We start from the raw sequence: 25,724 nt of genomic DNA, 5'->3' as shown, positions 1-25,724 counted from the left end.
TGGCTGACTTGTTCAGTTAAATTACTGCAGTATTTTTCATCCCTAGAAACAGCAGCTATCCAGGTAAAACTTTGGCTTCTTAACCATCTTTTCTCATTGCCAAGCACACCCTCCATTAGCATTTACTTTCTTGACAGTTCTTATGGACAGAAAGTGATTTGAAAATGAAGTCATCTGTTTTGCTTGGTTCAGAATTGTTGAAAGTGGACATCTGTTGACAGATATTTTAGGGTAACAGAGATTTTCTTCTATTTTGTGGTCTGTTTGGGACTTAACATTCATTTTGTAAGGTCTTCTGTAGAGGGATGATGTGAAACACAGGGTGAAATATCTGCTCTCTGATGAACTTCATCAGCACTTCACCTGCTTCTCAGTTTTGGACTATATGCCTGTTTTTAGATTACATACCCGTTTCTAGTCTGGGATTTCACTTCCCGTCACTCCAACACGCGCCCCAGGTAGCAAGCCTCCTGCTAGGCCCACCTGGACTTTCCTCAATTTAAGAGTTAAAGCAGCTTTCTAGATTTCTACCACAACAGCAGGTTAGAGTTTCCCAGATGCTGCTCCAATATTATCTCTTGCCCGTATGACTTTTTAGATGTTTGAGGTACTTTTTAGGGCACTCATTAGACTTTGAAAGCTGCTAGGTAGGACTCAAACCAGGCCAACAGCATGACAACAAGCTCTGCCAATGATCTTTAACATGCTATATTAATCACTTGCTGTGGTAGAGGGACCTGCCATTAATCCTCCTGACTGAGCTCCGGCCTGGTACCAAGGTAGCACTCCCTGATTCCTGTCAGTTTACCAGGTCAGATCTTTGGCAGGGCTTGATGGATTTCTAAAATCTGCACCCTCTTGGCTGCTGTTGCCATGAGATTTTCCTTTTGCTGCCCAAATCATCGTCTCATGTTTTTTTCAGCTTTCTCGCTTAGGCATCCATTACAATGTCATCTAAGTGATGTTAATTTTACGAAAGAAGCATGAAGTACTGTGCTTGGACAGACTCAGATAATCTCTGCTCACTGCATTTTGATGTTGGACTTCTCATCATTAAATGTTATAATAGATGCTGTTGGATTCTGTTGGACATCTTAGATGCAAGTCCTGTCCTCCCAACTTCAGCGCTACCCAGAGTTTTCTAACAGGAAATCTGGACTTTCTTTTACCCGTCTTTGACATAACTGGCCATGGACCTCCAGAAAATATTTACCTTGTAGCCATTCCTAGTTTTCCTATGCCCTCAAGCCCCATCCCAAGTTTGTTTTTACTGACAGAGTAAGACAGTAAATTATTACTCTTCCACCAGAAGTGGTGCTGCTTGAGTCCTTGGCATTTTCCAAAAATGGAGCCTCTGCTAGAGGGTATTAGCCAAGTCTCCCCCATCTTTCTTTCACTCTGGGTGTTCTCCAGTGTGGCCTGTTTTCTGGGGTCTTACTCCTATGACATCTCTCCTTGAACAATACTTTCACAGAATTCTGCTCCTACAGAAAGCTGGTACAACCGCAGGTGTTTAGCAAGTCAAATGAATTCAGATTTCCTATAAGAAAAAGGAAATGAGGTTCATAAGAGCCCATAAACTTTCTATTATGAAGCAATCTGTTAGCCAGCTGTCTGGTTGCAAACCACAGGTTATATTACCAGCGTTGCTTCTTCCTGTCTCTCACCTCTTAAACCAAAGCTGTCCCAGTGGTCCTCCTGTGTGGCAGCTTGCTCGCTTTGGCTGCTGGCCGTGAAGGCCTACCTGAGCAATCTTCCCAAAGCTAGCCATGGTGGTGGAGGATATTAATGACCCCAGTTACTCATTGCCACCCAGCTGGTAGAACCTTGCCCTTCCCTTGGCACTGCTCTTCATCCACTTCAGTGCAAAACCAGCTGCTTTGAGTTCACCTGACTGAGGTGAAACATCTGAAGGATGGTAACTTAACAAGCCAGCTCTTTCCATAGTGCTGATCTACGCCTGGATCCGCGTGTTGAACTTCTCTCTTTGTACCATACCATTGTCAGGAATTTGTCTGGAAGCTGTCTGGAGGAGCATCTGTATCACAGTAATGCTTGAAAATCACTGATAATAAAGCCAAGGGGAAATGAAGAGGAGTGTTGATGGTGTGCTGTATTCTCACCTCCTCTGCTCCTGTGCTGTTGCTGCTTTTCCTGAAAGAACAGGAACATTTCACGGGAGCTCTTGAGAGCTGCATGAGCTGCCTTCATTTTTCCTGCAGCATCTTGTTGACAAGGAGTGCTGACTAGTTTTTCACCTCTCTCCTCTCCCCACTGCAGAACGGGCCAGGAGGAGGAAGCTTCGTGAAGAACGGGCCTGGCTGCTGGCGCAGGGGAAGGAGCTTCCCCCTGAGCTTTCCCACTTGGATCCCAGTTCCCCTACCAGGGAAGAGCGAAGGACCAAGGATCTGTGAGTATGCAGCTGGGCATGCAGGTGCATTGAAGTAGTGAGTGTGGGGAGGAGAGGAGTGTGATCATTCACAGGAATGAGGAGGGAGAATTGACGTTACAGAACAGCAAGGAGTAAGCTGAGAAACATCTGGATTTGTTCCACGCTAGAGAAGTGTTTGTGATGAAGCATATTTCTCGGCATTATGGCACTGTGCATGGGGTGGAGGGAAAGTGAAGTATGAGAGCATGTCTTACGCGTCCTCAGTCTGCATATTCACTTTTGTGCTTCCCATTACAGCTTTGAACTGGACGATGAGTTCACAGCCATGTACAAAGGTTAGTCCTGCCCCAACTTTCCCCTTTGCATGACTTGTTCAAAGTGAAATACTCCCCTGAGCATGTGTGCGTGTAACCATTCACCTTTCTTTTGTTACTGCCAGTTCTAGACGTGGTAAAGGCTCACAAGGACTCTTGGCCCTTCTTGGAGCCCGTCGATGAATCATATGCTCCCAACTACTACCAGATCATTAAGGTATGGAAAGTGGTCCAGCCATCTTGACTGATGCACTTTGACTAGGATGCAGTTTTTTGGAAGTGTTTTGAAGTTTTGTGGGCTGTGTTACCCTCACAGTCAAACTGCATGACTCCAGTAGTCCCTTCTAGCCTTACAAGTCAGGGAAACCAAAGATGAGAGTCTGCCTCTCAGAACAGTGGCCTCCGCTCTCTGCGAAGAAGCTGTTTATGCTGCTTTGTAAGCCCCACTATGTTTGCTTTAACTGAAGGGAGGGTTTATTGCATTTCAGGCCCCCATGGACATCTCTAGCATGGAGAAGAAATTGAATGGAGGTCAGTACTGCACCAAGGAAGAATTTGTGGGCGATATGAAGACCATGTTCAGGAACTGTCTTAAGTACAATGGTGAAGGCAGTGGTAAGAGCAGCAAGATGCTAAGTTAATCTATTTGCAGTGCTGAGTGAAAGCAAGCACTGATCTCTCCCTACTCGCTTGATTTGTGCATATTCTCTTTCAGGGTATTTTTGGGAGGCCGGGTGAAAAAGTAGGAGCTCCTGAGTATTACAAGGCCTGGGGTTTTAGCCAGGCTTTTAGCACAATTGGGTCATGATGAATTGGGGCCTGGCATACTAAGGGATTCCTGAGTTGGTAGATGGTGAAGGCAGAACACACAAAGAGAAGAAAGCTTGTTTCTTTCTGAGCTCATTCGTTTGTGTGCTTGTGAGTCTCGGTGTGCTCCTTTGTCTCATAATATCTATCACAGACTTTGAAAAGCATAGGAGTCTGCTTAGCCCCCGGTGTTTGATAAGTGAGGCAAGTGAGGAAAGAGCGAGGCTTGTAGTTCTTTGGATGGAAAATACAGGTTTTAGGTTCCTTGGCTATTGAACGAACAACATGACTCTGCAAATGGGAAACCCTGGGTTTAATTGCTATGCCAATTAAAATTCTGCATGTTGCTTAGGTAAGAAATCAGTTCCCATATGGTGGGTCATCACTGCAGACTGTGTCTCACCAGCACCGCCTTGAAAGGGAAAATAGAGCTACCCAGCTTGTCACTGTGGGCCCCAAGTAAAAGCATTCCTGCACTGCCACTGGGAGAGCTCTGTTTCCCGAGGAACTTCTGGGTTAGTTTAGTGGAAACAACTGGAAAGTCATTTGCTTTAAGCCCTTGTCATTAACACTTCTCACATGTCTTTTCCTTCCTATCCACTCCAATGAAAAGTAGGAGCCCCTCTGAGCAGAACTGTCCTGTGGAAATGACGCAATGGGGACACTGGTGTTGGCAATAGCTTTTGTGTCAGGGTCAGCAAGTGCTTTAGAAACCGCACGTGGATAAATACGTTTGCTGATTTTCCTCTGTCTTGTAGCATACAGCAGAGATTTGAACGAATCCAAGAAAAGCCTCTGAATGTAATCAAATAGCATTGCTGGAAGTTCACATTTCTTCTCTCAGGGCTCTGCTGGCTAACTGTGCAGGTCACGTATCTCTGCGAGCAGAGGTGGTGCTTCTCATAATGTAATTCTTGGCACTGTGCTGGAACACTGGGTTAATGCTGACTCTGCAAGCCGTGCCGCTAATGGTACTTTGTCATGTCCATGTGCCTGTCCCCTGGCGAGGCTGCTGAACAAATCTGATGCTGTGCTGCTTATCAAGTTTAAGAATGTAAACCAAAGTCAACTAGTTAGAAACAAAAGTCTTCCTCAAAGAAACTTTGTGGAGAGGAGATGATTTATCTGATGGGAAAGTCTGGTGTTGCTTAATTGTTTCTCTCCATAAGGCTCTGTCCCTGATGTTGTTGGCGTTTTTTTGCTGCAGAATATACCAAGATGGCTTACAACTTAGAAAGATGTTTCCACCGAGCGATGATGAAGCACTTCCCTGGGGAAGATGGAGACACAGATGAGGAGTTTTGGATAAGAGAAGATGGGAGACGAGAGAAGAGGAGCCGGAGGACAGGCCGCTCCAGCACAGGCAGTGTTTGGACTCGGTCGCGAGACCCAGATGGACCAGGAAAGAGGCAGCAACGCCTGGAAAATGGAGGAAAACCTCCACCATATCGAGCTACTTCTAGGGCTCCTGCTTCTTCCTCCTCTTCTTCTTCCTCCTCCTTCTCCTCATCCTCTGCAGAGGATCCAAGTGGCAACCCAATGCAGTCTTCTCGAGAAGTGGGTCCTTCCAATGGACGAGGTTTCCCTCGCTCTCTGCAGTACGGCGGCATGCCGAGCCCTGTGCCACATCCTGGCCAGATGGTAAGGAGCAGTTTCTGCTGTTCTTCACCTATCACACCTGCGGAGGGAGGGAGGTAAAAGAGAACGAAGCTCTCTACTGTGAAATCCCTACTGTGTGGCAAGAACCTTTTCCCAGAGATTAAGGGTCAGGGCTATAGTTCCTACAGCTGAAACTTTTCATACCTTAGATTTAAACTGGTACAGTTTCAGTCTTTGACACACTAGCTGGGAACTGTCTCCTAATGTTTCCCATGGCCAGTGTGCCCCCATGTGGGCTTGCACCAACCCTGGCTCCCCCAGTTCTCTTCTCTCCTCGGAGAGCTACCCCATTGTGCATGGAAGGCAGTCACATTTCCTCTCTTAACCTCCAGTTTATGATGCTGAACAAGCGGGTCTTCTTTTGTCTGAATTGTTTACAGATGCCTGGTAACTTTGTGCCATCTGTGTACTACTGCATTTCATGCCTTGAGTATTTATAAAAGCAGTAAACGAAATCAAACACAAGGCCACCCTGGACTGCAGCAGTGACCTCCCTTTAGCCCAACATTCCTTCTCCGAGTGCCACCTGTTCTGCCTCCCCTCTGGCCTGCTCCTCACCCATCCTTCTCTGCCTTTTCCATTTTAACCAGTGATGTCTTGTGATGTGGTGTATCACTGCTCCTCTGAGATCCAAACAACCCCTTGCCCTTTTAGCTAGAGATCAAACAAAATTTTTAGAGCGCTTCTTGTGATGCAAATAGGAGGGGGGCAGTAGGAGAGTTGGAGGCAACGAGTATTTTGAAGGAAATCTAGCACATTCCCCCATCGTACCGCTTGCATGCTCTTGTGGTGCGCTCTTCTCCTTGGAGCAAACCACTGACCCCTCCAATCTTTTTGCTTGCTCCCTGTGGCAGGTGAGTGTATCCTGACCTGAGCGCGGGGACACATGGCTGGCCTTTGGCAGGGAAGAGGAAAGGGGAGGAAAGAGTGTAGGAAAAAGAGTACAGGTTTTTCATGGTATCTCCCAAAAGCTCATCTGGTCATCTGTGTGGTTCCTCCAGCCTTGCTTTCCCCTCACCTGCAACAGCTCTGCTGCTTTACTGCGCTTCACAAATTGTTTTATTTCTCTCTCCCGCTCCCCTCCCCGTCTCCCAGAGACCAGCCGTGCCAGGAACGTTTGGCCCCCTGCGTGGATCGGATCCCACGAAACTCTACGGCTCGCCGCGAGTGCCTGAGCCCCATCCCGGAGACCCGGTCCAGCAGCACCAGCACTTTGCCATGCAGGTGAGAAATGCTGCGGCCAAGGTCCGCTGCTACATGTCCTCAGTGCAGTGGCTCTCACCGAGACCCACCATTTCTCTCTCTCTTCCTCCACCCCAGCCGGCCGTGGGACTGAGCGAGCACCGTGGGCACAGGCTGGCCGCCCCGGAGAAGCAGGCGTGCGCGGGACCGACCCACGTCGCCGGCCTCAGCCCCCGGCCGGGCGCCCTGCAGCTGGGACGTGTGAGCGGCCCCCCGCCCGATGCCGTCTACCCGCCGGCCCAGTTCCAGCAGGGCTTCCTCCCTCCGAGGCACAACGGGCCCCCCGTGAGGCCACCGGAGGGCTCAGAGGTCCCCCCAGGACACATGTACCGGCCCTACAAGTACCTGAACCGTGCACACCCGGCCCTGTGGAATGGCAGTCATGGCCCCGCCGGCCAGGGAGCCATGGGGCCAGAGGAGAAGGGGCCCATGGGGCCGGGGCCCTCGCTCCAGCCCCGTGCCCTGGGTCATATGATGGACCCCCGGGCCATGAGGCCGCCGCTGCCTCCCAGCCAGTGGACTGAGCAATCAAATTTCCTACCTCACGGGGTGCCTCCCTCAGGGTATATCAGACCGCCTGGGAAAGCCGCCGGCCAGAGGATGCCGCAGCCACCGGCCACTCTGTTCGGGGGACCCCCTCAGGTCCAAAGAGGGTGCCAGGGTGGGGACTCCATGATGGACAGCCCGGAGATGATCGCCATGCAGCAGCTGTCCTCCCGCGTGTGCCCGCCAGGTGTGCCTTACCACCCTCGCCAGCCACCCCCGCCGCACCTCCCCGGACCCTTTCCCCAGCTGGCACACGCCGCCTCCGCCGCTGGTGGGCAGCCCCCCAAACCCATTGTGGGGAACGGGAGCTCGCAGGATCTGACCAGCCAGTCCATGGAGACGGAGAGCAACCAAGGTAACCCCTTGAGCGCCCGCTGGTAGCGTTTCACCTTCCTTGCCCACATCTGCTGCCTGCCCACCTCCCCTTTGCTCACTACCAGACATCCCATCCCATCCCATCCCATCCCATCCCATCCCATCCTCCCCGCCCTGCCCACTGGTGTGTGCTTGTGGGGAAGGGGCAGGAGCACCCCCAGGCCAGCTTTGCTGCTCTTGGGCTCCAAACTTGTAGGCACCCAAACCTTAACTGTCCTGCAGATGCACAAAGCCTGTGGCTGCAAATGTGGCTTTATTTGAATTCGTGCCACTAGAGAAATGGAAAATATGCCCTGACCTTCAGGGAGTCAATTTTAAACAGTGGCTGAAGCTCAGCTACAAAAGCAGGTTTTTTTCTAGAAAAGAATTAAAGTCTTGATAAAATTGTTGTGGGGGACACAGTTTTTACATGTCTTTTTGGTTTTTTTTAATCTAAATTGGAATATATTTTCAACTCCAACCATCTCCTAGATTTTTCTAAGATTGTTTTGTTTCACTGTAGCCTGCCAGAGGTCCTCTCTGTCCCAGCTATATACCTGCAAGTTAATCAGTTTTCCATGGGGTGCAAATGCAAAACATAGACTGTGATGCTTCTAGAGCTCACTTGGAGTTAATATAAAAATTGGATCTGCAGAAAGTTAGGTAAGGAAAGAAGACGTTATGTGAATAAAGGGTTTAAATATACCCCTTTGAGTATACGTCAGTATGGCTTCTCCTCTGAAATGCCCATGTGCCTTGTGAGCTCTCAACATCTCAAAATCTTCACACAACAGGACGTCCCGAAAGCCCCTGAGCAGCTGTGTCAGTTCAGGTGGGATAGCAGAATGTCGTGTGTGCCATCACGAGTTTCTTTCCAGTTGAATTTCATTTTTTCTAACTGGTAAACTAAACATCAAAAAAAAACCCTTAAAAAGAAAACAAACCTAAAGTAAAGATCAAAAAACCCCAGAGATCAAAAAAAAAATTTTTTTTTCATTAATTCTAGCTGGTAAACTAGAGATCAAAACCCTTGCATCTTTTATCGATCCCTCGTGTGCTTTGCACTAAGAGGAAACTCTTTCCTTGTGTGGCATTGCTTAAAAGCCATCATCATTTAACTGTGCTGGATATAGAACAGAGACTGGGGGAGGACGTTGAGTGATTGCAGGGCAGAGTAGCCGCATCTCCAAATCACAGTTGGTTAAAATATGGCTGTGATCAGCCTCGCAGCATCTCAGTGTGTGGTAGCACTTCTGCCCAAGCTGTGGGCAAGTGGTGTTTGTGGACCAGAAGGGGCAACACAGCCTGAAATCAAGCTGCTGTTACCCCTACTTCTTATCTTGCTGTCACGTGGACCCCACTGCATTATTTCCCAACTCTGCCTCTCCATTAGGCAGCCTCTGCACACCCATGTGTCAGACCAAACCCACATGTGCAATCTTAGTCTGGTGGAGGTGTCATTTTTTCAGTGGCTTGCAAACAGCAGTGTGCCTGTATCTTGAGGGTTCAGACCACGCGTGCCACTTTTCCAAGAGAGGTGCAACCTCATGAGTGTTTTTTAAAAGAGCTCTTTTAAAAGAAGCAGCTACTAAAGGTCACCCAAGTTTGCAAAAATGCACTCCAGAATTGCTAAAGGTCTCTGAAGGGAGGACTATGTGGGAGGGAGGCTGCAACCCCGCAAAAGAGCAGTTGTCCTGGTGCCATGCTCCAACATTCCAGTAGAGAGGTTTGAGTAGAGGACAGGACGCTGTAGGCTTGGGAGTATTTACGCTGAAAAGACCTTCATGGCTTTAGAAAGTCACTCCTTTCTCTCTTCCATTTGCACAAAAGTGGGATGATTTCTCGATCCAGATGTTAGCGACTTGTCGGGTGGAGCTGCCTAGCAACTTTGGGTCAGCAGCAGGAGAGGATGCTGAGAGGCTACTTTGGTAGACCTACTGCAGCTGGCAGGAATTACTCTTTGGCACGTGTGCTTTGGGTGAGCGTGAGTAGGTGTGCGTATGTGTCAGGCTGAGAGGGCCAATTTCTGAAATTAGACTGATGTGTGACTTTTCCTCCCTCTCTTTCCAGTAGAGCCGCCGGCAGGTGTGGACGAGAAGGCTCAGTGCATCGGCATTCCCGACGGGGCCTACACCAAACTCCTACCTCATCCCAAGCCCCCGCTGCCCATGGAGTGCACCAGGCGCACCTTGCCCCCAGACGGGGAGGGGGACGGCTCCAGCGTGAAGGGCGACCTGAAGACAGGGCAGGGCAAAGGCCCATGGCCGGCGGAGAGTGGCTACGCCGGTGGCCCAGGCTGCGTGAGGGACCTGGTGCCCACCTCTGAGAGAGGGGGTCCCCTGCCTGAAAATGGGGCGACGGGTGAGGGGCCGGCAGCTGGCGCTGAGGGGAAAGCGCTAGCCACCAACCTGCTGGAGAAGCCCCTCTGTGGCGGGGGGAAAGGTCTGCCTGACGCAGCCGTGCCTTGCATGGGGCAGGGCACCGGCCTCCCCAGCGTGGACGCCGGCTCCATGGGGGCCACCCCCAACCAGTTCCACCCTCTCTACATGCCCGGGCTGGAATACCCGAATTCGGCCGGGCGGTACCACATCAACCCAAGCCTGCAGGGTTTCGGCCCCGTGATGGGGGGAAAGCCTCCTCCTCCTGCTTCCCACCCCCAGCATTTTCCCCCGCGGGGTTTCCAGCCAAGCAGCGCCCACCCCGGCGTCTTCCCCCGGTATCGACCCCCCCAGGGCATGCCCTACCCCTACCAGCCGCAGCCTCAACCTTCCTACCACCACTACCAGCGACCGCCCTACTACGCCTGTCCGCAGGGCTACTCGGACTGGCAGAGGCCTCTCCACCCCCAGGCCAGCCCCAGCGGGCACCCCACCGCCCATCCACCCCTGGCCAGACCCCCTTTCCCGGAGCGGGGGTCTGCCAGCGGCTTGCAGGGCTGCGAGGCACTGAGCGCCGCCCTGGCCTCTCCCAACCGCATGGACCTAGCGAGTGCCAAAGAGGTTTCTCCGAACGACGGGCAGGATCTGGGGCCTGAAGACGAGAAGTCCGAGGAGTCCCAGGAGAGGCCAGAGAGTCCCAAAGAGTTCCTTGATTTGGACAACCACAACGCAGCCACGAAGAGGCAAAGCTCGGTGGCAGCGGGGGAGTTCCTCTATGGAGCCCCCCCACCGCACCTGGGTTCAGGGATGGGATTCGGCCCCTCGGCTTTCCCTCCCCACGGGGTGATGCTACAGACTGGCTCTCCTTATACATCCCGGCATCCTGCCAGTCACTTCCAGCCCAGGACATATGGATCGCCCATGAATGCTCACCTGTCTCATCATCCAGCCTCCGGCCAGGCCAACGGCCTCTCTCAGGAGGGACCCCTGTACCGCTGCCGGGAGGAGAATGTAGGTCACTTTCAGGCCTTGCTGATGGAGCAGAGAGGCAGTGGAGGTGGCATGGGGGGGCCACCCCAGGACTTGTATAGACCCTCGGGGTAAGACTGCGTTTTCTGCAAGGCGGGAGGGGGGTGATGCCTGGGTGATGATAAGTGTTGGATATCCTTGGAAGGACATGGGTTGAAGTCAGAGGAGATGGCAAGTGCTGTTGAGAGGCTAACAGATGACTTTTACACCCTTGGAGTAAAAGGGTGTAAGACCTTTCTGTAAGCTGGAGAGAGTCTTGTTGCAGGTCCTTAAAAGCAAGTAGCCATAGCCATCATGGAGACCTGTTAGCCTGTCCCATCCGCCTCATCCCCACACCGGTGCTTTGTTTTACCTGACAGTGTTTTGTTAATGTGTCATCCAGGGTTGTGCATCTCATAATCAAATGAGCTCCTACCGTTTTCTTTGCAAGAATTTTATTACATCTTTCTCATAAAGGGGCAGAGTAGTTAACTAAAGTTATGAACTTGTTATGAACTCCTTTACTTTAATGTTGTCCCCCCTTTTCCCCTCTTCTTGCTTTGCCCTTCCTCTCTGTCTCAGATTTTCCTCACAGAAAATTACTTCTCACTGAGATTGTGCATATCACATTATATTCCCAAGTGGAAAATTCTGCTACTCCAAAAATTCCCTGTTCAGATTTTGTAAATGTGCTTCAACTGCCAGTGTTTTGTCATAGTCCCAGCATGACAGTCCTTCTTCAAGTATTCAGGGGGTTTGGCTTACAACTAAGCCATTGGAGGGGGGTATGGATTAAAGGTTGTGTTTTGGGGGGAAGCCAGAAAGAAAAATACATGAGATGCATGCTTGTATGCGAATGTTGTACGTATGCATTCAACCAAGTAGATGGGATTTGCTCTTGATGCTCATGTGCTAAAACTCTCTCCATTCAACCTGGCTCCAGAATGCAAATGCATCAGGCTCAAGTTCCCTTCCCGAAGATGCCTACAGCAACCATGTCCCGGGAAGATCTGACGCCACAAAAACCATCAGCGTTGCCTCTGGATCAAGTAAGGGCCACTAAAGAGAGCAGAGTTGAAATGCGAGTCTTTTTCTGACCACCGGTTAAAGGAGTGAAGTGTTGGGAGTGGGAAGCACTGGAGGAAGCTGGGAAGTGAACTACTGCTCTGCAGAGGAGTTGGGGATGTCTCTGTAGTCTTAGCTTGAATGTAAAATGTAACCAAGGTGGACCGATAGTGCTAGCTTTGAACTGGTTGCATGCAGTCATGAGGTTATTCCTTTCTAAAGCTGACAGTTAGAGCCTCCAACTCTTGTTCTTCCTCTTCCAGAGCTAGTCCGAGGAAGGAAGGACCTCACGAAGATGAAAGCCACACGTGATTTGGACAAGGGGGAGGAGGGGCAGACCTTCCTTCCACCCTCCTCTCACCCGAGCAGCATGTAGCTTCCTGGGTCCGCGGAACATGGTGCCGCAACGGCTTTTGTGTTGGAAACCTGGAGCGGTGCTGGGCCCCAGCCAGCCGAGCAGCTGGCTCGCCACCGCAGGGAAAGCATCGCAAACTAGTGGCTTTCTGTGACCGGAGACTGCGTCTCGTTCAGGGTTTGAGGGATTTTTTGGGTGGGGAGGGCGGGGGTGGGGGCAGAAACTTTCATTGACTGCTAAACTCAGGTATATTTTTCAGGGTGGAAGAGGATGATGATGGAATTTTACTTGTAGTATTAACGTGTGTGTTTTGGAGCTGGATCCAGTTTACAGAATTTAACCTGTTGCCTTTTTAAATAAATTTCTGTTGTTGGTGAATGTATTGTACATAATGGGGGAGGTGGTGGGCCCAGCTTGTAGTGGGCTTAGCACTGGAGGAATCCTTAACTGTTTACAATCATATCACACTGAAATCATTCAGGATAGAGTGAGGGTTTGAGGGAAGCGGAGAGAGGTGAAGGAACATGTGATGGATGACTTGCTGTCCTCTTTCCTATCCTCTGCAACCAAGAGACAACCCGACGGTTGGTTGACTTAATAGCAGGAATTGCTCAGGAGCATAACGTGTCCTCCTCTTTCTCTTGTCTTCTTCCTCCTTCCCCCCTCGCCCCCACCTCTGCCCCCTCCGGATCCAGGGCCTGAGTGCACTTCCAGCTCCTGTCATCGTGGGGGAACAAGGAAACCAGGACCAGGAATTGAAACCAGGACAGGATACTCATGGCATTGTCCCTTCTGCTAGTATAGTACCCTTCTCCCTGCCTTTCTGATAGGACAAATGTATGCTCTAGAAAACAGAAAATGGCATAACTGGTCATCTTACATTCCTTTCGGTGAAACTGGTGCAGCTGGGGATGGAGCAGCATCTATTCGGTAGAACAAATATTGTGCAAATCTGTACTGTGCTGCTGCCCAAGGAGAGGAGCGGAGCAGAATCTCCACCTTTCTTTCTCTGTCCTTTGTCTATATTCACTTCTTAGCAGCAGAGAAGCAGAAGGTACTCCAGGGTTCCTGACCACTCTCAGTTGCCTGTGGAGCAGGAGCATGAGGCTGCTTTGGGGGAATGGTTGGTGTGCTGCAGTGTGAGCCATTCGTTGGCCTATGGAGTTGGATTTGGTATTTTCAAGTTGTAGGTGAATCAGAAAGCATTGATTTGAAATCAAACGTTGAGGTGGCGTGGCTCAGGGGGTGAGGAACGAGAGGGCCGTGTGCTTGAGTTGAGTTGGTTTACCTTTGTCATCATTTGATGCCGTAGCAGCAAGTCCTACAGGGCTAGTGGTAGCTTCTCTCGGAGGCTATACACAGTCTGCAGTGGGTTCCTCACCAGTTGCAGTACTGCGCTGGGGAACCCCTGCATGCCAGTGCTTTGTCAACACTGACATTCAAATGTAGATTTGACAAATTAGTTCGGTGGGAATCTCATCTTCAGATGTTTATTCACGCCTTAAAGCTAAGGCAGCTGATTATTCTTGGGGGAGCTAGGGTAAAACAAGGTGGAATTGATACACTGCAAGACTGGACAGCAAGATCTGCTGGCGCAACAGCCTTAATGCAGGCTGCTGGTTGCACTGGGGGGACAGCAGTACGGTTAAAAGGAGGATGTTCCAATGTGTTGGACAAATTGTGCTAGCAAAAGCCTAATTGACAGCAAAAGTGAGGACAGAGCAGCATGCCCTTTAGTCTATGGTACCAGCAAGGGCAGGGTCTCTGTCTCCAGGTTTCCAGAGAATTTTTCTGGCTGCTTTGTTGTCTTGGATGATGCCGTCACCCGTATCTTTAGCTGGATAGGACTAGCATGCGCAACTGCACCGTCTTTGTCCTCTGTGTAGATCTACCATGTGCTGTCAAAGCTGTTTGAGCAAATGGCAGGTAGCATCTGACTGAGCCATTACTCCTTCTGTCCGAAGCTTTTGGAAGCACAAAAAGCCTAAAACATGAGAAATGTTCTTTCTTGAAATAGTTAGAACAAGGAAGGACTGCCACATTAGTGCCCTCTTACCAATGAGTCTCCCTGCTCAGTACCCTTGCCTCTGATGAGCTGTGTAGGGCCAAAGCATTTTCCAAACCTAACAGGAGTTAAACTTCATGCTATTCCCACAAGCGTGTTTATAAATGCAGTTCTTACTCACTGCTGCAGCTCGCCTGTGAACTATAGCTGCTGTCTGCTTAGTCCAGTGAGTCGCCTGGGACAGCTGGCTCCTCCACAAAGGAAGACTTTAATATAATATGAATTACTTACAACACTTATCTATAGGTGCCATTACATTATGAAAGGGAGATATTTTTTTTGGTGCTGGTTGTTATTTTTTTCATTTGTGTTCATCTGTCAGGGAGCATTGTCGCTGGTGGATTGGTAGAAACTGGAATAGAGGATGCTGAAGGTTTTCCTTTGACTGAGAAGCAGGTAACTGCTCTTCCCAGCCAAGACCATTATGCTACGGTTTATCCGAATTTGTCCCAGATCTGAGGGTCTGCTGCTGACTTGTCAGCTGGCAGTGGGTTTTCAGAAGTGCCCCAGCTGCTTGGAAATGAAGGTCAGGATCCTTTCCTGAATGGAGGTACTGAAGCAGTAGTAGGTATTTATGAAAAACTGTGCAAGTATAACTGATCTTCAAGACAATAAACCTGGGACAAATGAAAACACAGTTGATTCTCCTTGTAAAGCAGTCTTTAGTTCATTGTAGATATAAAAATAATTTCAAATAACACATTTAAAAATAGAGGAACTGTAAAATGTAACTTGTAGCAAAGTATTCGAAATTCTGGAAAATGTGAACATAGATTCTGCAAACAACCCCTGCCGTACTTCGGTCTGTGTCTTCTGTATCACAGATGGTTACCCAAATATTTGAAGTGCCTTTTGTTCAGCTTATTGTGAACTTTGTGGGACAGGAGGTTTTTAGAAGCTATAAAAAAAAAAACCAAACCCCAAGCTGAAGCACTCTTGGTCTTCAGCTGGAACTGTCACTGAAAACATGGTTCTAGTGGTCATGGTATCTGGATGAGTACCAAGCCCAGATCAAAACAGGGGACAAATAAGAAATGCAAGAATTGCTTGTGGTCTGCCTGGAGAGCGTAGTGGAGTGTTAGACAGTGATAGATACCCTGAGGATCCTATATGGAGTGTGTGACATGAAGATATTATCCCTTACCTGACATAATGGAAATCTGGGAGAAGTGTTTGACTTGCAGGTGGTAGACAAAAAGAGTAGTGAAGCTGACTCCTCCTGGGAAAGTTTCTAGGTAAATGGCTTTTGATGTAGTCAGTAATTCTTATTAAAGTGACTAACAAGCTGCTGTTGTGAGGACACATGGTTTATATTAGAAAAGTACTAATATAGTGTAGGGGGAACTATGGCTGTGCTCCAGGGATAGGGCTATCCTGGGGACAGGGCACACTAGATAGAGAGCTGCTTGTGCAATCTTAGCTCAGAGTTTCCAGACATTCAAATGCTTTGTTCATAAGTGTTTGGGTTGGTTTTCTTTTCTTTTTATGATGACATCTAGGGATGCCCAGAAAATCAGAGCTCTAGCTCAGGTACAATCTGAACAAATCACAGAAAATTGGCACCCCTCAGAGCGCATGGGGATGGGAGCGGATTGCTGGGGTGGAACATAAATGGAAATGCGCGGGGAGAAGCAGAAAATGTGAATTTTATAGTTTATGGTTTCCCAACCTGTGCTGCACAGGGCTGTTTTGTAGATATTGTGAAAGAGACGCATTTACGGAAGGATTTAGAAGAGAGTAACATGGCAGCTCTTTATGTACAGGGTGGTACTTTTTGCCATGGGTTGTCATACAGTGCAGGAGATGTGTACCTGCATTTTAAAATACCCTGGCTTTTGAGTGCCATACTTGTGTCATTAGCTTAAATAATATTTTAACACAATACAGGGAAATTATGGACTCTGGTTGGAAGCCCTCTTTCTCGTCCTCCAGCATTGTTGTAGTATAGTATATTAGCAGTTGGTTCTTCTTCAGCAAGCATCTTGAGCTAGTGACATTGCAAAGTTTCCTGTAGCTTTTACTTTTCTCATACGGAGGATGTGTTTTGCTGTAATTTCAGATTTCATGTTAAACGAGGCTATATAATACGTAGAACAAATATGATGTTGACTGTGCTTGGAGCATGCCAAAAATTACCAATATTCTCAGAAGAGCTTTTTACCCTACTCGGGCCTCTTAGCGTCTTGCTCTCCCCACCACCTCACCCTTTGCAAGTGGTGTGTGGTGTTCCCAAATTCCCAAGATGTTCAATTGCCATTATAAATTACATTGTATAAGCTTCCCCTGGGACTCTGGAAGCTTCAGGCGTCTTAAGCACCAAAGGCCCTGGCAATTCGACTTAAGTATTTTAAGAAGGGCAGTCACTGAGGCTTCACAGTGATTTTTAGCTGTGTCCAGCATAAGTTTGCAGTCTATAAATTCCATGGTGTGACCCACCAAACCACTCAGTAGCAATCCAAGTCACCAGACTGCAATGAGGAGGACAAAAGAGGAAAGTAAATTTGAAGCTTCAAGGCCCAACTGGTTTGATTTGTGACTTTAAAGTACATGGAGACACTTTTCTTGGAAGAGCTTCTGATCCTTTCTTGTCTGCCAAATGCCTTTCCCATGCAGACTTTCTGAAACAAATCTCCTGTGTATATTTTTGTAAGTGTGGTTTCTCGGGGTCTTGGAGCGCTATCAGCTTCTTGATGTCTTATCTGAAAGCTAGTCACAGAGGCTGTCTTTCATTCTGCTGAGGCGGTTCTCCTGCAACTTCTCACCCCAACACTTCTCCATGTGTAATTAGAAAACAACCTTTTTTTTCCCTCTGTTGATCTCTGTCAGTCTTCTGTGCATCTCTGTGTTCAGCCAGGGCTGTTGCTTTGCTCTCAATGGCTTTGTTCTGCTTTCCCTTTCTGAGGAGATGGCGTTGCCGTCTGCATTGTGGAGTTTGGGAGAAGGTGCTGAACCAAGTGACGGGGAACCACCATCCCGAGGGGTAGCTTGGAGAAGACAAACAGGGGAACTGGTGATGCTGTGGTTGCTTCTGGTTCCCCTCACTGCAGAGCAGCCGTGTGATTGGGTCTACGCTTAATCAGAGCATCCCCTTAAAAGAGTTTTTACTGGGGTGCATTGCTGGTAGAGGAGTTTGCTCTTGCAGAATTCCTGTTTCACTTTAAGTACAGCGCTGGCGGTTGAAGAGCAGGTGTGTGAGTGCCATATCCTTTCTGTAAGGCTGAGATTGAGATAGCAGGCTATGAAAGTACTGTTGCAGCTGCAGGCCATGTGACAAGCTTTAAGAGCATGTGCTTATTGTAACCGAGAAAGCATCTCAAACGTTGACCTTCCAGCCTTTCCCCATCTGTACCTGTTTAACATACAGATGGGGGTAATGCACATTCGGGCTTGGCAGGACCCCTGCCGCCCATGCGGAAGGAAAACTCTTTTAACCAGCACATAATGAACTACGCGTTCTGATTTTCACTCTCCGCTGTCCACCTCCCTCTCTGAAAAAGAGCTGGGGGGGGGATCCATTTCCAGCTGTTTCCAAATAGGAGTTCCTGGGATGACAAGAGCGAGGGTCGGTCGAGTCCTAGGCAAGGAAATTCAGGACAAGGTTGTATGTATTTAAAACTAAAACATCCAAGTGTACCTTCGAAGCACAGGTGTTGCAAGCTGTGTGATGCCATGCCCTTTTTGATTACTCTCCTGCCTCGGCTCACACGCAGTATTTGAGGACCGTGGAGCGTTTTGTAGTTTTAGCACTGCTGGCCTTGCATCGACTGAGCTTTTTTTTTACTTAATCTGCAGCAGTGGCCTAGATTTCTTTTGGTAAAGGTCTTCCTTCTTTTGAAACATGGATGCCAAAGCGGACAGTGCATCCAGGAGAGAACAAGAGCTACACCTACCAGTGGAAGAGGGGATGAAGGATTCATTAGGGCTGAGGATTAATTGGGATTGTCACCAGCTCTAGCAAGTCCCTCTGTCCTTTGCCCTTATTGTTTGGAAACACATGGCTCGCTAGCAGAAGCGTAGGAAGTGGAATACCTTCTAAATAAAAGTGGAACTGACTCTATGTGGGCAAAATAGCCTTGTTGTGGACAAAGTTAGACCAGATGGCCATTAGGGACTCCTTTGGCCTTGAAATTAGTGAGAGACAAGCAGACACTTAGTGCATTCAAACACCGTTGAGTATGTCAGAGGAGCGATCTCCCTTTCTGAAGCCAGTCAGGCAGCTAAAGGAGCTTGGGCCTCAACTTTTAGTCTGGCAAGTCCTCTGATCCCCTTTTGTGTCATGAGCCAACGTTTCCCCTGTCCTTGCTTCCTAGCTTTCAAGTTTCTCTCCCTCTGCTCACTTTGCTGCAGTCGGTTGCTGTCAAGTGCAGAGATGAAAGCTCGCTGCCCACGTGAGTAGAAGGGCAGAAGGTTGAACTTGCCAGCTGTCTCCTCTGCACACGCATATAAAAAGCAGGTGAGGAGTACACATTTATTCTCCTCGTGAATTTAAGGTGTCCTCAGTGGCTCTTTAGTTCTCCCCCATGGTCCCAGGGTTTGCCTTCCTGGCACAGCGATGCCTGTCCCTCTGATAGCATAACGATTTGCTCCTGGCCCTTGTGCAGGGTTCCTGTGCATGATCCTGGTGTGTCTGCCTCCGAGGGGGCTTAGATTAAAAATATATACTGTGTACAACTGTGAAAGCTGTTGCCTCTCTTCCTTGATAGATCAATGAACACCGCTGCCTGATTTTTTCCTGAGCAATAATAACGTGCAGCAGTGCAACATCGACCTTCCCATATTGTTTCAGGGAGCAAACGGCTATGAAATGCTGCGGGCCTTCACAGTTTGAGTGGGAAGCGAGGTGCTTTCTGTGGCTCTGCATTTTATCCACACCAGGTTGCTGCTTTCCCATCTACTGTTGGATTGATTAAGGTAGTCGGGAGAGAGCTGGTTGCTTCCTCTGTGGTGGGGAAGGTAGAAAGGGAAGGGAGCAAGTTGGTAAAAGTGAGCCGCCTTGCCTCTCTGAAGAGGCAGAGCACATGGAAGAGGAGTTCCCTGTTACTGCCTCGGAGCGAGGGGTGGGTGCACCATGGATTTAATGCCTCTGGGGGAGGGGAGCGACCCGCTGCTGCTTCACTTGGCATTGATGGGGGAGGTAGCGGGAGAGCCTATGCCACTACATCCTTTTTTCTGAAGTTGGTTGATGTTGGGTTGGGTTTTTTTTGTATTATTGTAAGTTTGTAAAGAATGTAATCTGTCTGTTGGGGGCACAAGGAGAAAACGGGGGCCTTTCTCTTTTGGGGTGAGGCTGTTCTTATGTTGCTGTGCTTTTTGTTGTTGGGCGGGGAGGGGGGTCTAGGGGCCATGGGGGCAAAAGCCTGGTCCTTGTCAACTGATTGCAGCTGTCCCAGGGCAACAGGAGGGTGAGCTGATGCTGCAGCAGAGACCTCCCACACCAAGCTGTGAAAACAACCCCTGCCCGCATTCTTCAGTGGGGGGAATCTGACCTGCATGGGGCTCAGGGCGTTTTGCTGGGTGGTGGGACCTAATGCTTGAGGGCTGGTCCTGCTCATCTTTGGCTCGGTTAGAAACTGAGCTAGCCGGCTGCCCATGCTGTTTAGGAAAGGTTGGATTTGATAGCCTGATTTTCTCAGTGGAAGGAGTTCATGCTGGAGTTGCTCGCCCCAGTGCTGCTCTCCCCAGTGGGGGGCTCAGATCCTGCACCTCTCCATCGCCTGGTGCCCAGGAGCCCCGGCTCTTGCCCCCGCCTCCCTCCCCGTCCCGTAGAGCACAGTGTCAGGGATCCTCTTCTCTCTCCTGCTGCTGCAAAGTTGTGTGAACTTTCCTGGTCAATACTGGAAAGGGGAATGCTATTTATTTTTATATTGTGTATATTTTGTCTTGGTCTGCTGATTACCTTTGTTCCCCAAGAGCGACAGTTACCTCAATAGTTAGTTTAATACTGTGTGTTGGGTAATTTTTTTAAAGAACTTTTTTAAAAGCTTGATCCTTGGAGGTCTGTAGATTTTATTTCCATATGAATTGGTTATTTTGTATAAAGTACGTTCTTAAAATAGCAATTACCCATGCTGTATGTGTGTTTTCTTGTCTCCTGGATGGTATCCCTCTTCCTCTGTAAGGGGGGAGCGGATGGGGGCGGGAGGGGAACACTGAGGGCTTTTTTCAGAGAGACAAAGCCCTGGACTGCAGTCAGACCCAGTTGTACCACCTGAAAGCCATTTACAAGAGAGCACCTGGAAAGCTAATTGGGATCGTTTCCCCTTCCGAAACACAGCTGTCAGCCTACGAACAACCCAGTTGTGGAAATGAGATGGTGTCACCGCTTTCCCCTGAGTCCCTGGTGGGCTGCGGGTTTTTCTGCAGCCCAGGTGTGCTGAAAAGCCTGCTTCCCTCCCCAAAACACTGCCTGGTCTTGGGTCACAGGTAGTCTGTTCCCCGAAACGTGCGCAAAACCTCTCTTTGCTTTAGAAAAGGGTGACTGCCCTTGTGTAAAGCTGAAGGAGTGATGCTGCTATGAAGGAGGAATTAATTTAGCCTACGTGGTTCCCTTTTGTGTTCCTCTAATACTAAGCAGCATAGGGTATGGTGGCCCTTGGGGGATGTTAGAGGGATAGGAAGCCTTTTGAGTTCATGTGCAGTGGTCCAAATCCATATTAGACCCTAAACGATGCTTGCCATTTGCTGTTCATTAAATCTCCCATGTGAGACGGAGCAGTGGTTGCAGCCCTCCCAGCACAGAGGTGTTGGAAGACTTTCTTACGAGGGCTTTGGCACCAAAGCTGGGACCTGCCCATACTATTTCACGTAGGAAGGTGCCTGCTGTAGGTGCATGAAGGCAGCTTGCACTTGGCCCTTGCTCAGCTGGTCCCTGAATGAATAACTTGCTTAATTTTGCTGATTCAGCAGCTTGTCAGCAGGACAAAACCAAGGCTTTAATTTTCCTTAAAAGTTGGTGCCAGTAAAAGGAGGCACGGGGGATGAAGAGCAGAAGGCAGGGGGCACGAAGGCTCCCAGGCGCATGCTCATGCCCCTTCCCTTTCCTCCCCAGCTGTAGCTGCTGAAAGCTCCCTCTGTCTCCTCCAGAGCTTGTAACAGATGCTCTTGCTCACATCTTCTCCTGCCAAAACAGCTTTGCAAAGCAGCCTGCTTACACCTGCTTACACCGTCTGCCCCTCCTGCGGGAGTCTCACTGGGGCCAGTACTGCTCCCGCGCCCAGCACATTCCCCTGGCTCACAGCACTGAAGCTGCCTCTGCAAAGAGACACTCACAAAACATTTATCTGCGACATGAGACCAAACACTTGCTGGACACACCAGGGACCTCATCCTGTCCTTGTAGCTGTTCTGTCCCTCTGTGTGCCCTAGGCAGCGAGTTCATCCCCTCAGGCTGCCAGCATTTTACATGAGCCCAAGTGAATGAATTGCATGTGAACTTCATGAAGTTCAACAAGGCCGAGTGCAAGGTCCTGCACATGGGTCGGGGCAATCCCAAGCACAAATACAGGCTGGGCAAAGAATGGATTGAGAGCAGTCCTGAGGAGAAGGACTTTGGGGTGTTGGTGGATGAGAAGCTCAACATGAGCTGGCAATGTGCGCTTGCAGCCTAGAAAGCCAACCGCATCCTGGGCTGCATCAAAAGAAGCTTGGCCAGCAGGTCGAGGGAGGTGATTCTGCCCCTCTACTCCACTCTGGTGAGAGCCCACCTGGAGTACTGCATCCAGCTCTGGGGCCCCCAACATGAGAAGAACATGGACCTGTTGAAGTGAGTCCAGAGGAGGGGCACAAAGACGATCATAGAGCTGGAGCACCTCTCCTATAAGGACAGGCTGAGAGAGTTGGAGTTGTTCAGCCTGGAGAAGAGAAGGCTCTGGGGAGACCTTACAGCAGCCTTCCAGTACTCAAAGGAAGCTTACAGGAAAGATCAAAAGGGACTCTTTGTCAGGGAGTGTAGTGACAGGATAAGGAGTAACAGTTTTAAACTGAAAGAGCAGGGATTTAGATTAGATAGTAGGAAGAAAATGTGAGGGTAGTGAGGCACTGGAACAGGTTGCCCAGAGAAGCTGTGGATGCCCCATCCCTGGAGGTGTTCAAGGCCAGGCTGGATGGGGCTTTGAGCAGTCTGGTCTAGTGGGAGGTGTCCCTGCCCATGGCAGGGGGGTTGGAACTAGATGATCCTTAAGGTCCCTTCCAACGCAAACCATTCTATGATTCTATGAATTGATCAAGAGCTGACTGTAAAATTCCCAGTACATCCCTGGCTCCTGGGGCTGTTCAGGGACTCGCTGTACCCTCCAAGGCTTGGTCTGAGGGTGACTTTTCCTGCCACATGCTTGCATGTTTTACATACAAGGACGACTGCACGAGCGTATGTTGGCATCTCCCCACCCCTGGGTGTAAGGCAAAGGCTGGGATGCCATCTGCTGCACCTTTATGTCTCAAACACCCCAAAACCACCAGCTGGGTGTGGGACCTGCCCCTGCTGTGAAGCCAAGCATCCCAGCGAGCACTTCCCAGCATGGACACAGCTCCGGGCCCTGCAAAGGCTGTTTGAGGACGTTGGCTTCTCCGAGCCAGGGCAAGGTAAGTTGTTCCCGAAGGTGGGCGAAGGGCTGCTCTCTGTCACGTATCCCCCTTCCCCCTCTCCCCCTGGCAGGGGCCAGAGTTCAGGGTGACGAGAGCAAGCTGTCCAATTTAGGAAGGGGAGGAATTCCATCGCCCCATCAGTCCCAGGAAGCGTTTGGGTCAGAGGGGATTGGCAGGGGGAGATTTCTAATCCTGGGGCTAAGCCGGCACTGAGCGGAGCCGGTGCTAATTGGAACCAGTCCCGGGGAAGGGGCGGAAAGTCGCTGCTTTTAGAGCTGCCTTGCAGCCCAGGCGAAGACAAAGCTTATCTGTGCTATAGGAAATGCCACATCCTAACCTCAACAAGATGCTATCATGAGTGTAACAGGCGGTATCAAGATAGGCCACGTGTACCCCTTAATTCTTTACCTTTCTTCCTTTCTTCTATCCACAATTCTCAGTTCTTCTCCTCCTCCATGGATTAGCAAAGCTACCCCCTTGTACTAAGAGTGGGCTTTCCTGAGTTCTTAGGCTGATGCTTTAAACTCTCAGCTTCTCTAGACACCGTCTCCCTGAGAAATGGGATGCTTCCCACCTCCAGGTTTTTGTCCAGCCATCTCAGAGCACTTGGCTAACCCATGCAGGCTTGACTTGGGGGTGGGTGGATAAATCGGTTTCAATGGGAATCAGTTTAGAGCCCAGTTTGGATGTGAAAATAAATGGCAGCCTCCCAACCCCATCATGGGTCAGCCCCTGGGGAGAGCTTCCACTCTAGGAAGGCTTTGCTGATGGTCTTTAGGGAGGTGCCTAACAGCAAGGGAAGAACTAGAGTGCCCGTAGTGTTTTAGAGTGGGGTTTTTTGTTGTTTTGTGTGTTTCCCTAAAAACAGAGAATCCTGCATCTTGTTACTGTCTTGAATTTTCTTACTAGTCACCACAATTTAGCATGGGAGACACCACCTTGCACAGAAAGGCAGGACTATCAGGAGGACTCAGATTTAGGCTAAAATGAATGGTTTGTATTCATAGAAATATTTTGTTTAGTTATAGGTACTGGAAAAATAATTTCAAGATTCTGATTTTGTCCCCCACTGAGACGTAGAATGCAACATCTCCAAGCAGCCAGGGATCTCTTGAGGGATGAGACCCTCCTACATCGCCTTCAGCCCTTGAACCTGCAATTTTTGTTCAGCGGAGGAGGCATAAGCAGAGGAAGGTGAAGCAAAGCCACTCACCTTGGCAGGTGGGAACGGACCCAAATGCCTTGCTCCCAGCCCCAAGCTCAGTCTGTGTGTGCAGTGTTGTCGTACATGTATTTATGCACATACGTAACCAACGTTAGGGTCTCCCAAGCGCTAACAAAAACTGCAAACTTGTTCTCGACCATAACAAGAGCCCTAAAAGCCAGCCCCCAAACAGGGAGCCCTGAGGGCCCTGTGCTTGCGCAGCAGAGAGGAGACAGAGCAGCTTCACCAGAGGAAGAGGAGAAGGTGGGAAGGGGCAGGGGCTCGCCATGGGCCTGGAGCAGCATCTCAGGGCTGCCCCCTCCTCCTCTGGTCAGCACCGGGGAGGCCACATGTTCCTTGCCCACTTTTTTTTAAATTCCTTTCCCAAAGAGGCTGCCAGGGCAGAGGGATCGTAAAAAGTTCACCCCCTTGTCATGAATGCACCCGTTCTTCCGGGGCCGGTGGGCAAAAGTTGTTTGCAATTTCCTCAGGCCGTGACCTTTGTTTTGACCATGGCGGAGGAGGATTGCAATCCATCAAACCCTCGCCTGGCCCGTGCCGGGGGCAGGGGAGAGGTCTGCCTTCGGCCGGCGGAGGGGAGGTGCCTGTCCAAGGGGCACAAGGACACCCTTTTGCCCCTCGGGTTTGGTCAAGAGGGTGGGCGGGGGGGACACATCAATGCTCGCTCAGCTGGCAGCTCAAGCTTCCCGATGGGGGATTCAGAGAGGCAAGCCACCATGTGTGCCACAAGATATGCTCCTGCTGGAGAGATGTGACGGTTTGCTTTAATTTTCTCTCCCAAGAGGGATGCCGGATCGCAATTTGCTGGATCAGCAGAGTAGGGAAAGATGTCTTGCAGGGCTTGTGCTTAGAGCTAGCCCTGGAGGGCGGCCAGCTGCATCAGGACCTTACTTTTAGCTTGGAAAAAACGGGAAACGCCAGCAGATTTACCATCTCCAAAGCTCTGGCCACTAATGGTCCCTGACATTTCCAGGCTGCACCGGCTTTTTGAAGATCCCGCATCACTACGTTTTGTTAGGAAAATCAGCAGCAAACTAGAACCATCCCCTGGGAAATGGCTCCCATAGGCATCTGCCTCTCCACTCAGGTTCCCAAGGGGGGCAATTCATCCCAGGAGCACATGTTCCCCTGCGCCTGGGTGTCCCCTTTGAAGACATACCTGCATATGAAACGAATCTTCCCCGAGGAAACGCAGCCTGCGCATACCAGTCTGCCCCGCTTCCCTTGGCCGCCTGCCCCATCTCCCCTCCCTCTGATCTCCGCTTCCCTAGGGAAATGCATCCTACCGCACTTCCCTGCTGCTAAATACAGATTCCCTTGGGAAGTTACTCTATCACGAACCCACCTTGGTCAATCAAGCCTTTGGAGAGCCTCGAGAATTTGGGTTCGGAAGGGAGGGTTGCAATATTTCACCTGGCCCGTTATGTAACACCCAGCATGGCCTTGCAACACCCAGACCATCCTTTCCAGCCCCACCACTTGCATGGGAACCAGGGTAATTTTTATTTTTTTTTGTAGGAAGGAGCTGCTTGCTGATTTCCAGGCACAGCAGACCACGATATGGAGAAATATGCTGCTCGGTTCCTTGTTTGATGGGGATCTGTTGAGCCCAGGTAGGAGGAGAAGGGACAGGCTTTTCACATCTTGAACTGAAAACCTTGGGCTGGAAGGGGAGGCAGCTCTTCAAACTAGGAAGAGGGAGCCACACATGAACTCCCCAGAATCAGACCT

General features: G+C 49.8%; 1 protein-coding gene across 3 annotated transcripts in view; it reads left to right on the top strand.

Moving 5' to 3' along the window:
• The window catches only part of LOC134526965 (chromatin remodeling regulator CECR2), a 105,052-nt gene extending 84,808 nt beyond the window's left edge, over positions 1–20,244 (top strand). For 2 of the 3 annotated variants that reach the window (XM_063359328.1, XM_063359345.1), the window contains 10 exons: positions 2,281–2,410; positions 2,690–2,727; positions 2,832–2,923; positions 3,195–3,321; positions 4,721–5,154; positions 6,268–6,396; positions 6,493–7,315; positions 9,385–10,792; positions 11,644–11,749; positions 12,029–20,244. In XM_063359328.1, coding sequence (XP_063215398.1) covers positions 2,281–2,410; positions 2,690–2,727; positions 2,832–2,923; positions 3,195–3,321; positions 4,721–5,154; positions 6,268–6,396; positions 6,493–7,315; positions 9,385–10,792; positions 11,644–11,749; positions 12,029–12,034 — 3,293 coding nt within the window. In that variant the 3' untranslated portion in view covers positions 12,035–20,244. The remainder of the gene's footprint in view (positions 1–2,280; positions 2,411–2,689; positions 2,728–2,831; positions 2,924–3,194; positions 3,322–4,720; positions 5,155–6,267; positions 6,397–6,492; positions 7,316–9,384; positions 10,793–11,643; positions 11,750–12,028) is intronic. The other variant, XM_063359337.1, reaches the window with a different exon arrangement.
• Positions 20,245–25,724: the final 5,480 nt, after the last annotated feature.

The sequence above is a fragment of the Chroicocephalus ridibundus genome, chromosome 1, assembly GCF_963924245.1.
Source record: "Chroicocephalus ridibundus chromosome 1, bChrRid1.1, whole genome shotgun sequence".
Lineage (NCBI taxonomy): Eukaryota > Metazoa > Chordata > Aves > Charadriiformes > Laridae > Chroicocephalus > Chroicocephalus ridibundus.
The sequence above is the reverse complement of the archived record's forward strand: the minus strand, read 5'-3'. Positions and strand labels throughout refer to the sequence as shown.